General features: G+C 41.6%; 1 protein-coding gene and 1 long non-coding RNA gene across 3 annotated transcripts in view; both read right to left on the reverse strand.

The window, feature by feature from the left end:
- Positions 1-1,538: 1,538 nt before the first annotated feature.
- The window catches only part of KIFAP3 (kinesin associated protein 3), a 76,446-nt gene continuing 61,809 nt past the window's right edge, over positions 1,539-16,175 (reverse strand). For both annotated transcript variants that reach the window (XM_081865852.1, XM_081865851.1), the window contains exon 20: positions 1,539-1,932. In XM_081865852.1, coding sequence (XP_081721978.1) covers positions 1,824-1,932 — 109 coding nt within the window. In that variant the 3' untranslated portion in view covers positions 1,539-1,823. The remainder of the gene's footprint in view (positions 1,933-16,175) is intronic.
- LOC309344030 lies at positions 7,651-13,884 on the reverse strand. The gene is made up of 2 exons (XR_014157560.1): positions 11,300-13,884; positions 7,651-10,934 (listed from the first exon to the last, which is right to left on the reverse strand). It is a non-coding gene; the product is annotated as an uncharacterized lncRNA (long non-coding RNA).

Raw genomic sequence — 16,175 nt, forward strand, 5'->3', positions numbered from 1 at the left:
TTAACAAAAAAGCAACACAAACAGACAGCTTCTACAGTCATTAAAACAAATAGTTCTCCATTAAATGTAGTAAAAGGACTCTGGGGAGATATTTCCTGGGAGTATTTTGGATAGCAAAATGAACATGGAAAGAAATTACCAGAGTGGGAGGTCTGGTTTTTTTTCCCCCCAGCACACATTTTTCATTTCACCAAGTATGATCCTTGCTCCATACGATATGGAGACATTAGGATGTGGTTTGCCAAGTCATTTTGAAGCTCAAATACGGGAGAAGTCAAAACGTCCATTGCAGTTTATAAAATGTAGTTCAGGATTAGTATCCTTTTGCCATATTAGTGATCTACAAAGTGCAGCATAGTTAAGAGAGACCTGGCACAAATGAAGGTGGAGGGTCTGTGTTTCAAAGATGAATCTTTCTGTTAATGTCTACTATATAGTCAGTCCTGATTCGCACACCATTATTCCATGCAGCATAGGCTGGGCTTCTTGGCAAAGCAGCTCCTTGCAACATAGTGTTCTCCTGGGGTGGCAGTGCTATATAATTAAGCAGAAAGATACACCTGTGCTTTGAAAGGCACATTCTGTCTAGAGCAGAACTTTCCAAACCGTGTGTTGTGACATGTTAGTGTGTTGGCTGCAGTGTGTAGGTGTGTTGCACAAACTCTCTCCTGGGGCTGGAAGGGGGTTAGTTTAACCTCAGGTTTGCTAGTAAAACTGCATTACTATGTCACGAAATGATGCAAAACTGAATTACTGTATCGCATGTCCAAAAAGTGTGTCACCAACGTTAAAAGTTTGGAAAGCTCTGGTCTACAGCAACGGTTTTCCTCTAGAACAGCGATGGCCAAACTTGGCCCTCCAGCTGTTTTGGAACTACAACTCCCATCAACCCTAGCTAACGGACCAGTGGCCAGGGATGATGGGAATTGTAGTCCCAAAACAGCTGGAGGGCCAAATTTGGCCATCACTGCTCTAGAATATGAATATGGAAAATGTGGAATTGTACTTTTACGTCTCAGTTAAGAATGTCACTATGGTCTGGATCCCCCACCTATGCTTGTACACACGTAAATACAAGTTCCTCAGGAAACACACCTTGTACGTAGAGGTAAATTAAGCGCAGTTGCGCCAAAGAAGAGTAAAGTCAACATTTGGCATTCAGATATATGCACCTTTTCCAAGTTAGCCCTATTGGTTTTCACCATTTTGACACCACTCCCTGTATTCAAACAACACAGAGCACCATGTGCATAGAATGTCTCTTGCAGTTTGCAAGCAGCATGGTCACAAAAGTATATGCACACCTGTGTTAGAACTATTCAATGACACTAATGCAACATATCACTTGTAGCAGGTGTACGAAGTGTGTCTCTGTTCGTAAAGTCTCATAGAAGGTGGCCAACCCTGGATTTAAGGGTGTTATTCAGCCTTCTTCAAGGACATTAAAAAGGATAAATCAATTACTTTTTCAGAAGCCAGTTAAAATGATTGCTCATCAACAGTAGTAAGCTTAATTAAAAACTCACAGAGCCTTAGTATTCAGTACCACGGTCTACAGGACCTGCATTTAATAGCAATTAAATTAGTTGCTTAATATACATAACAAGTGTTGACATTCCAGTTAATAGATTTCAACATACAGCACAAACTGTACAAAAAGGGAGTCACAGAACGACTAACATTTCTTTGCAACACATATAGAAGAAAATGCACCACAAAGACCCGTAAACTGTATAACCATGCACTAAGAAGACGGAGATAAGTCTTAATTTAACTACAGTTCAAGAATACAGGAAGGCAAAAGTTTAATACATCAGGATGTTTTATCGGGCTCCAAAGGCGTAGTAGTATGGTTCATCCGGCCGATATCCGTAAGCAGTGGTGGGGCGACTTGGGATACCCATGGGCTGGCCAAATCCATCCACAGCAACGCTATGCAGAAAAGAAAAACACCTGAGTTGACATTTGGTTTTTTTAAAATACATTTTTATTAAAGTTTTAAAGATTAAATAACAGTCAAAATAAAGAAAAAATAAACAGAAAAAACAATACACCATCAAAAGACAGAAAAAAGAAAAAAGGATAAAAAACAAATCAAACGTATACATCACTTCACTTATTTCCTTGACCTCCTCACACCTCCCATTTTTGTATTCTAATTCAATTTAATATTTCAGCAAATCCTTCCAACCTTATTTTTATCTTAATAATTTGTCTTAATAGACTATAATTTTACATTCTCTCTTTCACCAATTCATTTTTACTTAATCCTTTATGTCTTTTCTGCTAAAACCACATAATTTTCTTTTCCCAACATCTTTCTAGCAATCCTTAATTTTGCAATATTTTTTAAGATAAACTTTAAATTTTTTCCAATCTTCTTCCACCAACTCTTCTCCTTGGTCCCGGATTCTGCCAGTCATCTCAGCCAGTTCCATGTATTCCATCACCTTCATCTGCCATTCTTCCCGGGTGGTTAGATCTTGTGTTTTCCACCTGAGTTGACATTTGAAAACTGACCCTTGCAAACAGAGATCACGCAGTGCAAGGTCCCCTCTGACTTTTTCCAGAATGCAAAAATATATTGAAATGTACCTATTTGGTATCAAGCATATGCTGGGGGTTGAAGTCTCTGCCCTCTCTTAGAGACCTGGTTCTTATGTTCAAATCAGCTGTCTCTTCAGCAAATTAAGGCTACTTGGGTGACCAGAGTAACATGGAAGCAGCAATTAACACAGGGGTAGCCAGAAGTGCTTTGCATGGGAAATGTTGCCGTACACTCAATCAAATCGTTGGTCCATCATAGCCAAGTATTCATCATCATCTTATTTTATTGTTTATAGCCAATAGCCATCACATGGCAGTATGAACACAAATCGCACAGCTGCAAAGCAAAAGACATTTCATGCACCAGACCAGGACAAATCTACAATATCCAAAATGTAAAAACATCCCTTCTGGTCAGCATCCTTGGGGTTTGGCACTTCCACTATCTGGAAATGTTGACCTTATCTTTCTTGCCACTAGTGCAAATGGTGCCACCTTAGAGCTGATGCAATTATCAACATCTGCCAGCAGCCATTTAATTTTCATCTGGGTGACCTTCTAAGGCAGTGATGGCCAAACCTGGCTGTTTTGGGACTACAATTCCCATCACCACTGGTCCTGCTAGCTAGGGATGATGAGAGTTGTAGTCCCAAAACAGCTGGAGGGCCAAGTTTAACCATCACTGTTCTAAGGCAATCTGAAAAGGGGAGATAAATTTAGCTCTGAGTGAATCATACAGTGGACAATATAAAATATAATGTATCAGATTCTCTATAAGCCCTGATCCACATATACAGAGGTACTCTTTTACAGATCTGTTAGTAAATCTCCCATCCAGATATTCAGTAGGCATTGTTTGAAATATGAGCTGAGTGAAAGCTCTTATAACAGGGGAGGGAGTTAATTCTCCCAAGTACATATAACCCTTTTGTGGTCTGATTTAATTTTAGTGTACCAAGTAGCAGGGTGGCAATTCTTTATATATTCAATATCTTTTTTTGCATCTTTGCTAAACACGATATTTAACCTCTTGTGACCAGGAGCAACTACCAATACCACTGTCGGGGAGATCAAATAACTCTGCATCAGACCTCTACAAGATTTTACCCAGCCTTCTCTTTTCTGCAAATCCAAAAAGCATCTTTTCGCTAAGTGCTGTTCTGGCTGCAATGATATTTCCCCCCAATACAGAAACATGGATTTGTGTATACGAACTTTATTATAGAGTTAAGGCCTTATAGAGTGTAGTGCTCCAGGTGTATTATGTGGCACTGCCAATATCGTACACAGGAATCTATTTTGAAGGTAGTACATTAAGTTCCTCCCTGCAATGTTAACCCCATATAAGAGGTGAGACATAATCTTGGCTTTAAATATCTTTAATGTTGGTTCCGCTAAAGGATGGCCCTCTGTGTAATTGGTGCTTCTCAAGCGTGCACGTTTTTGCAGGATCCACATGTCGTTATCCTCAAAAGGCCAGCCCATACTTCCACACATTCCTTTTAATCTGGATGTACCCTTCTGGAGGAAAACCTGATAGCCAATGGCCTATTTGTGATATTGTGACAGCCCTTCTGCAAATTGAGCCCCCATCTGGAAGCATCCTCCGTAGACTGAATAGAAGCTGCCCTGCTGGCAAAACCTTTTGTGCCCAATTCCATGCATTTCTTTTCTGGGTACAAGGGGGCAGAGGAGCAGGCTGACAAGCCAGAAGCCTTTTTGAACCGATAGATGGCACTCTCTCCTCATCTCTGGATGTTGTTAGCTGCTTCCAGTCACTTTCAATTTACTTCAACCTACTCAAAACTACTCCTGAACATATTTTTAATTAGGTAGGGGAGGGGAATCATGGTTTCAATTACATTCCGATCAAATCAACTCCTTTAGTTCAATAAACATGAAAGTAATTAGGTGCAGAGCCTTACAGTTCAGAGCTCGAGACATTTTGGTTATTTCCAAATGGTTTGCGTATGTGATGGCTCCGCTATGACAATTTGAGACATTAAACCAACATAATATTAAAACATTCAGATCACTGGAAAGATCACTGGGAAGGCTGTGAATCTGGCCCAATTTACATGTTACTTTTGTGGCATAATTGCTGCTCCCTTATGGTCAGTTCCCACATTGAAATGCTGGTGTCTAAAGTTTTAAATGTAAGGATAGTTTTAATGCCAGTGTCAGAAGTCCAATGGAGACATGGTGCTGGTACAGACCTTTTTAGGCATTTCTTAGTCAGTGTGGCAAACAACAACGGGAGAGGAGCAATCATACCCAAACACTAACATATAAATAAGGGGACCTTCACAAATGGGTAATTCATAGATAGCTGGTAAGGGACAAGCATAGTAAAGACTGTCACCAATTTGCAGGACACCCTGATAATCAGCCCAGATCTATAATACTCCTAGGAGTTGCTTGTCTAAAAATGTGTTGGCTTTGCTCTTCATTGCCTTTCTTCCCCACACAAGAGAACCTTGAAGCTTCAGATGGAAGCAGAAAACTATGAATAATACACATTCCAGGCAACAGACTAGGAGAAACCCCTAAACTATTCCATGCAGAGAACAAGACTTTGTGCAGTTAATAAATAAGTACCAGTGAGGCCTTAAAAGTTATTATACAAACTAATGAAGGTTTCATCACTTCATGCCTATTAGCACAAATTCTGACTTCTAAAATGGATGGTAGAATTTATACAATGAAAGTTCAATGTTTCTACTCTCCCTACCAACTAATGTGCTCAGAGTAGTTGCAAATTTGGTTATATCATAGCATGACCCAGGGTCATAAAAGCAGATTCTGAGGCCTCCACGATGTGGTAGAATTTAAGCTTTGGTTTGATTGTGTTTTTTTTTTTAAAAAAAAAAAAGTTTATATGAACATAAAAATGTGTTCTGCAGCTGGAACTCCAGAATGAATATTCAAGTAACGCTTTAGCAACTACAAAGAAGTGGCACAAAGAAATCAGCAAGAAATCACTCCTTGTCTCTGTACCAATGCCCTACCATTTCATAGATCTCCTTAATTTTCTTTTAAAAATAAATAAATCCCAGAATTACTTGAAGGTTTGATTTATTTATTTATAAATAATATTTCTTGCCTGTCCTTCAGCTAAGGTCCCATGGTATGTTACAGGAATAGAAAATATAATTATAAAAGCTGTTCAGCTAACGGTTCCTTTTCTAAAGCTGCAGATAGAAGTGACACCATAATCCTTATTTTATATATGGGGAGAGACAATGCACCAACAAGCAATGGATCCACACTAGTACACATGTATTTTGCTAACAAAACGTGCACATGAGAATGAATATCATGCTCATAGTTCAAAACCATAGCTACTCAAGCTCCACCCTCTTCCGCACTGTGTTAACAAGCTAGCAATCTAATTCAAAGTTAATATTCAACAATCACCACCTTTCAGATATGCAAATTTTTATATAGCTGCCAAAGTGTGCTTGGATAAATTACAGGTCTTGGACGTAAGAATTCCTGCTGTTCAGAACAGCAGTTGCACTTCTGTGAAATCCAACAAAAAGCTATAAATAGAGGGGGAAACAGTCATTTATCATCCTCCTTTAGACTATGTATCAATGGGTTTAGGTTTCACAAGCTTCTTGCCACTGGTGGAATATACTGACACTCAAAACAGGTTCAGGTCTAGTTGCACCCTGGAACCTTTGCAGTAACTGGGAGACATGGAGTTAAAGTAGTGAACAGCTTAGCTTAGCTAATTACTGTGTAATACTAACTTCAGTTGCTCGATCACTTTGAGATCCGTTAAAATAGGACTGTATATTTTACCCCCCTCTGCACTCTTAATGATTTGTTTTTTTAGTCTGAAATCATTTCCAGCCATCAGTTAAGCTTGTGGTCTCTACATGTGCACTTCTCTTGAGCACAAATATTTCTTTTTCCTATTGGTCTGCCAGCCTTGTCAAGAGAAAATTGCACTGTAAACTAAATGCCAATACTTAACCTCTTGGATAACTCAGGCTGCTAGCATGATCTAGGACCTCTTCAGAATGGCAGCTGAGCTTTCTAATTTGCTCGTGAGAACTTGTCAAAAGAGGAAATGTTCCAAAAATACATGATGCATTTTATAAAGTCCTTGGGACTTGCACTGCTTCAGAGCAAATAAAAATACCACATATATTCAGGATCCCTGAATCAGCTGAGACACGTCAAAGTAGCAAAGAGGAGTCTGAGAGGAGATACTCTAGGCATCTTCAAATATCTAAAGGGCTGTCACATGGAGGCGGGAACATGCTTGTTTTCTCCTGCCTTGGAGAGAAGGACTTGAACCAAAGGAGATTCAAGTTACAAAAAAGGAATAATTTTCTGACAGCAAGAGCTGTTTGACAGTGGAACAGACTCCCACAAGGACTCTCCTTCATTGGAGATTTTTAAGCAGAGGCTGGATGGCTACCCACCAGGGATGTTTAGTTGAGATTCCTGCTCAACTACCCTTGGTGTCCCTTCCAGCTCTTATGATTCTGTTAAAATGAAAAGTATTACACCAGTAAATTGCAATAATTCGTTGTGGCCCACAAAACCTAATTTCTTTCATAGGCACAGTAGGAGAAAGGCAGCTTGTTTACCTGAGACTGCAGCTATGTGAGTGCTCACCTGTACAGTCACACATATTGGTTCCGTACCTGGCACAGAACAACATTCATGGTGCAAAGGCCTAGCTTAGCACCACGGGGCACATACACAAGTGAGCTGGGACAGGCATCATCCTGCTCAGTTTGAAAGCAGACTGATGCTGAGGTCTAAAAAAAACAGAGTCAAAAACAGGAATGAAAGCAAAGCCCAACAAGCTGCGAAGTGGATCGTGGATGGGCTGTGTTTCTGCACAGCCGCAGCCACTCAAGCCTGAATTTTTCTAAAGCAACCAAGCCCATTTTGGGGTACTGATGCTGTTATTTTAAGCACTAAACAGCTTTGGATCCAAATCCTGATGGAGAACCTGCTCCCAGACCAACCTGCCCATGCATTAAGACAGGAGTCAGCAAACTTTTTCAGCAGGGGGCCGGTGCACTGTCCCTCAGACCTTCTGGGGGGCCGGACTATATTTTTTTTAAACGAATTCCTATGAACGAATTCCTATGAACGAATTCCTATGATGCATTTTAAATAAATAAACCCAGAGATGCATTTTAAATAAAAGGACACATTCTACTCATGTAAAAACACACTGATTCTTGGACTGTCCGTGGGCCGGATTTAGGAGACGACTGGGCCGGATCCGGCCCGCGGGCCTTAGTTTGCCTACCCATGCATTAAGATCTTCAGACAAGGCTCTTCTTTGAGTTCCTTCTGTAGGAGAGCTATATTTTATACATCCAGGAAGGAGAGGGGGCCTTCTTTGGTATATCCTCCCAGAGGAAGTAAAGGGAGGCGCTGACACTGCCAGGTTAATACATTTTTATTTGTCTAGGCTTTTTAGAATTCACCACATTAATTTAGCTAACTGAATGGTTTTTGGTTTAGTGCTTCTCAAATCTTATTTCACTGCTACGATTGTCGGTTTTGGTTTTAAAAATTCAATCATCAAAACACTATTACAGTTCATACACTACACTGGAATTCATGTTTGGATGAAGATGTGTTCCAGAAAATTTCTAAATAAATAAATAAAAAGAAGTAAAGTAGCCAGCAACAGTAAAACTAAATAAATAAATAACCGGCATACCAACAAAACAATCCACAAGAGGAAGGAAGGATCAATCATCATTAGTTTTGTAGCTTCTGCTACAGATAAATACAACTAGTGTTTGAATCCTTCCTAAAGTACTGAATTTGGTCTCTACACTGTTTGATACATTATGCAATACTAAATACACACCAAACTTGAGCCTATTTCTCAGCTGCTTTCAATGTTATTTTTCATCAACATACATCTTAAGACTCCTGCTAAATTTTGTAATGGGCTGAATTCTTGCAACTACTGATAGGTGTCACAATAACATCATCCTCCCTGCATCCCTTAGTTATCAAAACATGCTAAGTTTCAACACTGTTAAGGATTATTGTTAATTAAATTTCTATACCACCCTATATCCGTAGATCTCAGGGTTGATCACAACACAAAACTACAATATAAAAAAACACAAAATACGTAATAAAGACAAAAGCAGAAACCCAATAATTTCACAACATTGAAAAGGGCCTCAGATGTCTATAAGGTCTATAAGGTCTTTAAGGTAACAGAGCTATGACAAGCCTTTCTAGTAAGCTCTAGAAATAATGGTTTTTCTTTCCTCCAATTTTTTTTTAAAAGAACCTCAATTCACCTAATTTATTTAGCTCAGGAATGGGGAACCTTTGACCCTCCAGGTCTACAACTCTCCCCAACCAGCAGGGTCAGTAAACAGGCACGAACAACCTCGGGGGGGGCACACATTTCCCATCCCTGATTTAATAGTGCAATCCTCACCTATCCATTCTTAAGGAAATCAGCCCTGAGTGCTCACTGGAAGGACAGATCCTGAAGCTGAGGCTTCAATACTCTTCTCATGAGAAGAGAAGACTCCCTGGAAAAGACCCTGATGTTGGGAAAGATGGAGGGCACAAGGAGAAGGGGACGAGATGGTTGGACAGTGTTCTCGAAGCTACCAGCATGAGTTTGATCAAACTGCGGGAGGCAGTGGAAGACAGGAGTGCCTGGCGTGCTCTGGTCCATCGGGTCACGAAGAGCTGGACAGGACTAAATGACTAAACAACAAACCATGTCTACTCAGAAGGCAGTGCTCGCACTACCTTCCCAAAGCCCGGAAAAGCTGGGAAAGCGCTAACTAGGCATGAACACATGGAGTTGCATTATTAAATAAAATATTAGAAGAGCCTACTGGATCAGGCCAATGGCCCATCTAGTAAAGCGTCCCGTTTTCACAGTGACCAACCAGATATGTATGGGAAGCGCATAAGCAGAACCCAAGCATGAGAACAGTTTCCTGTTCTGTGGTTTCCAGGAACTGATATTCAGAAGACACAGTCTCCAACAGTGGAGGCACACCAGAGTCACCATGACTTGTAGCCATCACTAGACTTTGCCTCCATGAACTTGTCCAATCCTCTTTTTAAGCCTTTATGTTGAGTTGGGCCCCTGGTGAGACATTTTGCCGTCCTTGTGGTTTGGATCCCTGTCAAAGCTGCTCTTACGCATGAGTAAAGCATGCACATCAGACAGACAGCAAATCCAAGTTCCACTGTGTGCATCTCTATTGTGAAGTGAATTTGTGAACTCGTAGTGAAGGAAGAGTAGAAAGACAAGGTGATTAAACCTTTTGTACTGCTTTTGTACCATGCAGTGGAGCTCTGCAAACATTTGCTGGCTGTGGCTTGGCATTTAACAGCATGTGATCAGTGAGGAGGAGGAAATTTTATTCCATTTAACTGTTGCAGATTTACTGCAGTGAAAAAGGGCTATGTAACCTGAGAAGCGACAGAACAGAGAGATCAAAGCTGCAGTCTGGAAACTAAAATAAACCTTCAGGCTACTTCCTGCAAGAAAATTCACTCTGGCAACTAAAACAGAGTCCACCTAAAAACTGTTCTGTTTTATGAGCTGTCACAGCAGCTCAAGTGGTTTGGACCAGTCAAGTTCAGAACATTATATTTCCTTGTTTCTGTCTCACATACTTCTGTAAGCAGTTTTATAGGGGAGTTTTATTTTAAAAAGAGAAAAATAGATTCCCCCCCTCCTCTGGGCTGAAATTGAGAAGGTCACAGCTAAACACATTAAAATGAGCAGGTCTTCATTTGCACATTCCATGCCCATTTACTACATTTTAATATTTTATTTTTGGGATTTACAGGCAATGTACATTTTCTTTATTAAGTCTTCCGCATTCTGTTCAATTATTGTTTAATATAGGCACAAATCAGTTTACACAGCCCAGATGGCTTGTAACCCAGGAGCTGGTCTATTCCAAGCACCACATCTGGAGGAGGTTCAGGGAGCAGCAAGAACATGGGAATTAATTAATACTAAGTTTCAGAAATTGACAATTTTTTTGTTCTCTCGTAGGACATGGAGGAACCTGAAATTACTGCACCAACATTCAAGACCCAGTTTCAGTATGTATTAATGCTGTCCAGACTGCAGGTGTAAGTGAGTTAAAGAGCCACATGAGAGAAAACAATGCAGCTAAATACTTGAGCTAGATTAACAGCTCCTTGAAAAAAGCATCAGATAAATGTTCTGCTCAGAATTATCACCACTCACTACAATTCACAGATATTTCATGAAATAATTAAAAACTAATTGCTGAAGCAATCATAAAACTTCTACAAACTTCAAGTTACTTAGCAAAATTCATTGTCAGAGCTGTCACTCACTCACTCACTCACTCACTCACTCAAAACAAAACAAATTCCTTCCAGTAGCACCTTAAAGACCAACTAAGTCAGTTCTTGGTATGAGCTTTCGTGTGCATGCACACTTCTTCATGCGGCTCAATGTGGTGCCTTCCATAGTTCCAGTTACAGATAGGTAGCCGTGTTGGTCTGCCATAGTCAAAACAAAACAAATTCCTTCCAGTAGCACCTTAAAGACCAACTAAAGACCAACCAGTAGCACCTTAAAGACCAACTTCTTCTTTGAAGAAGTGTGCATGCACACGAAAGCTCATACCAAGAACTGACTTAGTTGGTCTTTAAGGTGCTACTGGAAGGAATTTGTTTTGTTTTGACTATGGCAGACCAACACGGCTACCTATCTGTCACTCACTCAAAGACACACTTCTACAAGGCTTAAATGCAGGGCCTGCTATCCAAACACAATGCGTTCTCAGGAAATTGTCTGTTAGACAAGCATTCACGTAATGAGTTGACCATTTCCACTGTTTCCTATGAGAACATTTCTAATGTGTTCCCAACCACAGAATTTTGACTCCCATATGATGAAAAAATAACTGGGAAAACCTTCTTGAAACCTTGCAAAAGGCAAACAAGGGGAAGAAATTCTTATTGGTCTGAACTCTTCCATTTCCTCCCTACCTCCCACCATGGTTTCTGGTAAAATGGCTGATGTGGATCAGCAAAACACCCAAAGTAAGTCTTGTTTAAGGCTGCTTATTTGCTTACGGTACTACACACAAGTCTGGCTGACTATCTAAATCTGTATTGTATACAGCACAGTTTGGGTACTAACTCCTTGTGTTTGGATAAGTGGATCTTTGTATAATGAGCGTCTGGATAGCAGGACCTGCATAATAATAATAATAATAATAATAATAATAATAATAATAATAATTTATTTATACCCCACCCTTCTGGCTGGGCTTCCCCAGCCACTCTGGGCGGCTTCCAACAAAATATTAAAATACCGTAATGCATCAAACATTAAAAGCGTCCCTAAACATGCATGTAACTGGAAACATGTTAACCAAAACCTGGCAGGTTTCATTCAGTGTTGCACAGCCACCTCCCTGTTTTTTCACTACAGTTCAATACTAAAAGCACAATTTAATGGGAACAGACCTATGATGTGACCACTCCAGGATTATGTTTGTCTCCCACCTACAAACAGAAACACACACACACCCCAACATGACTGAAGTGTAGAAAATATACTTGAGCAATAAAAAAAGTTATTAGAAGCGCAGAGGCACCACCAAATACTGTATTTTTCTGTGTATAAGACTAGGTTTCCCCCCTAAAAAATAATGTCAAAAATTAGGGGGTGTCTTATACTCTGGGCCATCTCTCCCCCCCCCCCATTTTCATAAATATGAGTACCCAAAAATAGGGGGCGTCTTATACATGGGGGCGTCTTATAGACGGAAAAAGTACGGTAAGCCGAGGGAGAGTCTGTGGAGAAACAACATCTAAACGAGAACTCTGCAGACAGATCTCTGGTTTCACAGTCTTTGGACAACCGTAGACACAATGGAAAAACTGAGACTAAGGCTAGAGAAGTGTTTCAGAAATGGGAGGATTTATAAATGAACTGTCCTAGGCTGAACTCTCCCAAGAGCTTAGCTGCTCCCAGCCCTCTTGGTTGCCAGCATCATTGACCAATGATAATAGCAGTAACTTCTCAGAGTTAAGCAGCATTCTGTTTCTGCCTGATTTTGTAGTGAAGATCCCTGAGCACACCTGTACATTGCACTGCTGAATCTGGAAAAGTGTAGTTTTTCAAAGGAAGGAGAAAAGCTGAGATACGAAAGGCCGTATCTCCCTAGAAACAGTGTTTCTTCAAGTTTTGAGGTCAGAATGCAAGTAAACCATGACCCAACTCCATGTCCAGGAAAGTACCTCTTTCCTGCAAAAGGAATAAGTGGTTGGAGTGGAGTTACAACGGCTTAGATAGGTGTATGGTCAAAACCCTGCTGACTGCTAACCAAACAGTATTATGCTGGACACTTTTATGTGTCCTTCTTGCTAGAGGCCCTGCCCATCAGCCAAAAGGCCAGAAGACCTGGAAGTAAAGACTCCCCCAACCCCAGAACTCCCAGAGAATGCCAAGACTATCTTATGCCATCCGTGATATAAAACCCTGGCAGCAATTTTGACTAATAGGCTTAATACCATTAATAAGTAAATGTTCTGATGATGATCAAACAGGTTTCACTAAATAATAAGGTTCCAACATTTATTTTTCGATTTGGAATCATGGAGAAGGGTCCTATTTTTTGCAAGCATTTCAGACAGTGAACATAATTTTGAACTTCTTTTTATTATTATTAATTAAACTCCTACTCCTACAGCCAAGCAGCGCATCAGTTGACCCCAACCCACTGTATTGTCTTTTCTTGTGGTATGAGGCAGGGCTCCCTGCTCTAACTGACAGGTACCTCCACTTTCAAGAAAGGGGCTGTATCCAACTAAATTCTACTCAGAGAAGAACCACTGGTATTGATGGATCCAAGTTAGTGGATCCTTTAATTTCAGCGGGTCTGCACAAAGTATAACGAACAATGGACACAATCCAAGGTGTTTTGTAATATGGATTAAGTAGGTACAAAGGATTAAGATCCTTGATGAAATGTGACATGTTCAAAAACAGCACGGGAATAAAACTGTCTTAGTTATACAGTGGTACCTTGGTTTACAACCATAATCCATTCTGGAGGTCCGTTTGTAAACCAAAACAGGTTGTAACCCAAGGCGCACTTTTGCCAATGGCGCCTCCAAAATCTTTTTGTTCGTAATCCAAAAAAAGGTTGCACTTCTGGGTTTGACGTGTTTATAATCCAAAACATATGCAAACCAAGATGTATGCAAACCAAGGTACCACTGTATTAAGTACAGTGGTGCCTCGCAAGACGAAATTAATTCGTTCCGCAAGTTTTTTCTTCTTGCGAGTTTTTCGTCTTGCGAAGCACGGTTTCCCATAGGAATGCAATGAAAATCAATCAATGCGTTCCTATGGAGACCGTCCGGGGACAGAGGGGAAGGTGCGCGCCTTCCCCTCTGTCCCCGGACCTGTTTAAAGCAAGGGGCGGCGGGGAGAAGACTGCTTCTCCCCGTTGCCTGCCCCGCAATCTCCGGGGACAGAGGGGAAGGCACACGCCTTCCCCTCTGTCCCCGGACCTGGTAAAAGCAAGGGGCGGCGGGGAGAAGATTGCTCCCCCTCTGTCCCCGGAGATTGCAGGGCAGGCAACGGGGAGAAGCAATCTTCTCCCCGCCGCCCCTTGCTTTAAACGGGTCTGGGGACAGAGGGGAAGGCGCGCGCCTTCCCCTCTGACCCCGGAGATTGCGGGGCTGGCAACGGGAAGAAGCGATCTTCTCCCCGCCGCCCCTTGCTTCAAAAGACGTCCGGGGACAGCGGGGAAGACGCACTGCGCTTCCCCACTATCCCCGGAGCTTGTGGGGCAAGCTTCGTTTTGCGAAGCAAGCCCATAGGGAGATGTCTTGCGAAGCGGCTAAGAAAACGAAAAACTCCTTCGTCTAGCAAGTTTTTCGTCTTCCGAGGCGTTCGTCTTGCGGGGCACCACTGTAACACCATAGTCAGCAATACCTGCGCATAAAGCAGGCAAGCTGATGTTGTTGCCACTGGCATGGGCAGTACTTGAAAGTTGAGTTGCAAATGTGTTTGGATGCTTTCCTGAGAAGCTACAGCTCTTCCTCAGCAGTGAAAGGGAGATGGGAAGCCGGTGTTGCTTGGGATCCACTGATAAAGACACTGATGGAGGTGGAGAAAGAGCCCCCAGCGGCTCTGCCCAGAATTGAAGGGGGAAACATGAAAGGAATATCTAATATATTCAAAGCTTGTTTTCTCCAGCTCTGAAGGGCAAGGCCCAAACCAATGGATACAGGTTACAAGGAAGGAGAGTCTGATTCAACATCAGGAAGAACTTTCTGATGGTAAAAGCTGTTCAACAGTAAACTGGACCATCTCAGGGGGTGGTGGACTTTCCTCCGTTGGAGGTTTTTAAGCAGAGGCTGGATGGCCATTGGTCACTGATGAGATTCTGAGTTGAGATTCTGCATTGCAGAGGGTTGGACTAAATGACCCTTGGGTCCCTTCCAACTCTACAATTCTATGATTCAATCCTCGTTGGGCTGTTTTGGGGGTTCATATCCTTATAGTAAAGTTAAAGGGTAAAGGGACCCCTGACTATTAGGTTCAGTCATGACCGACTCTGGGGTTGCGGTGCTTATCTCGCTTTATTGGCCGAGGGAGCCGGCGTACAGCTTCCGGGTCATGTGGCCAGTATGACTAAGCCGCTTCTGGCGAACCAGAGCAGCGCACGGAAACGCCGTTTACCTTCCCGCCAGAGCGATACCTATTTATCTACTTGCACATTGATGTGCTTTCAAACTGCTAGGTTGGCAGGAGCAGGGACCGAGCAACGGGAGCTCACCTCGTTGCGGGGATTCGAACCACCAACCTTCTGATTGGCAAGTCCTAGGCTCTGTGGTTTAACCCACAGTGCCACCCGCGTCCCTATTCTTATAGTACTTTTGTCTAAATATTTTTGGGGGGATTTTAGCTGACTTTGGGTTCCCTCAAAACCTCCAATACCACCTCCTTGAATGTGGGGGTTGCATTTTGAATGCAACAGGACTCCCAAGCTGGGCATTGGGAATGGAGGGAAGGGAGATATTTGCCTGTTAAGGTCATACCTTTTTTCAGATTAGAACATTCTTTCCTCTGGAAACACCAGTTTTTCAAAGCCTCTAGAGACCTTTTCTTGTTCACTGAAGTAGATTTACAGTTTGCTAATGCTGATGTGTGATAAACTAATAAAACGTTACTACTGGTTTATAGGCCCAATCTGCTAATAAAATCTAATTCAGTTCTTCCTGGAGAGGGTAGGCAAATGAATGATGTCCAAGTGCTAAAAGTCGAATATCACTTCATTTCACTGGACTTAAAGGGAACTCAGAAGTGTCTTAAGAACATTCAACAAAAGTGCACGTTATATGTAATGATTAAGAGTCTCTGCCAACGTAGCCACTAATACCGGGATCCAACTCTGGCTATGTGAAGTTATGATGGCTAGCAACTCCAGATAAGCATCAAAATCTGCAACCAGCTAAAAGCACTGCAGTGTGGATTGCATAATCCATCTTCAAATGCACATGAAAACATGCATCTGATATACCTCTATGTTTGCTGACCTGCAAACATGAGCCTACTTCCCCATAAAGTTCTCCTTATCCGAATA

The sequence above is a fragment of the Podarcis erhardii genome (genome assembly GCF_964252035.2).
Source record: "Podarcis erhardii genome assembly, chromosome: 6".
NCBI lineage: Eukaryota > Metazoa > Chordata > Lepidosauria > Squamata > Lacertidae > Podarcis > Podarcis erhardii.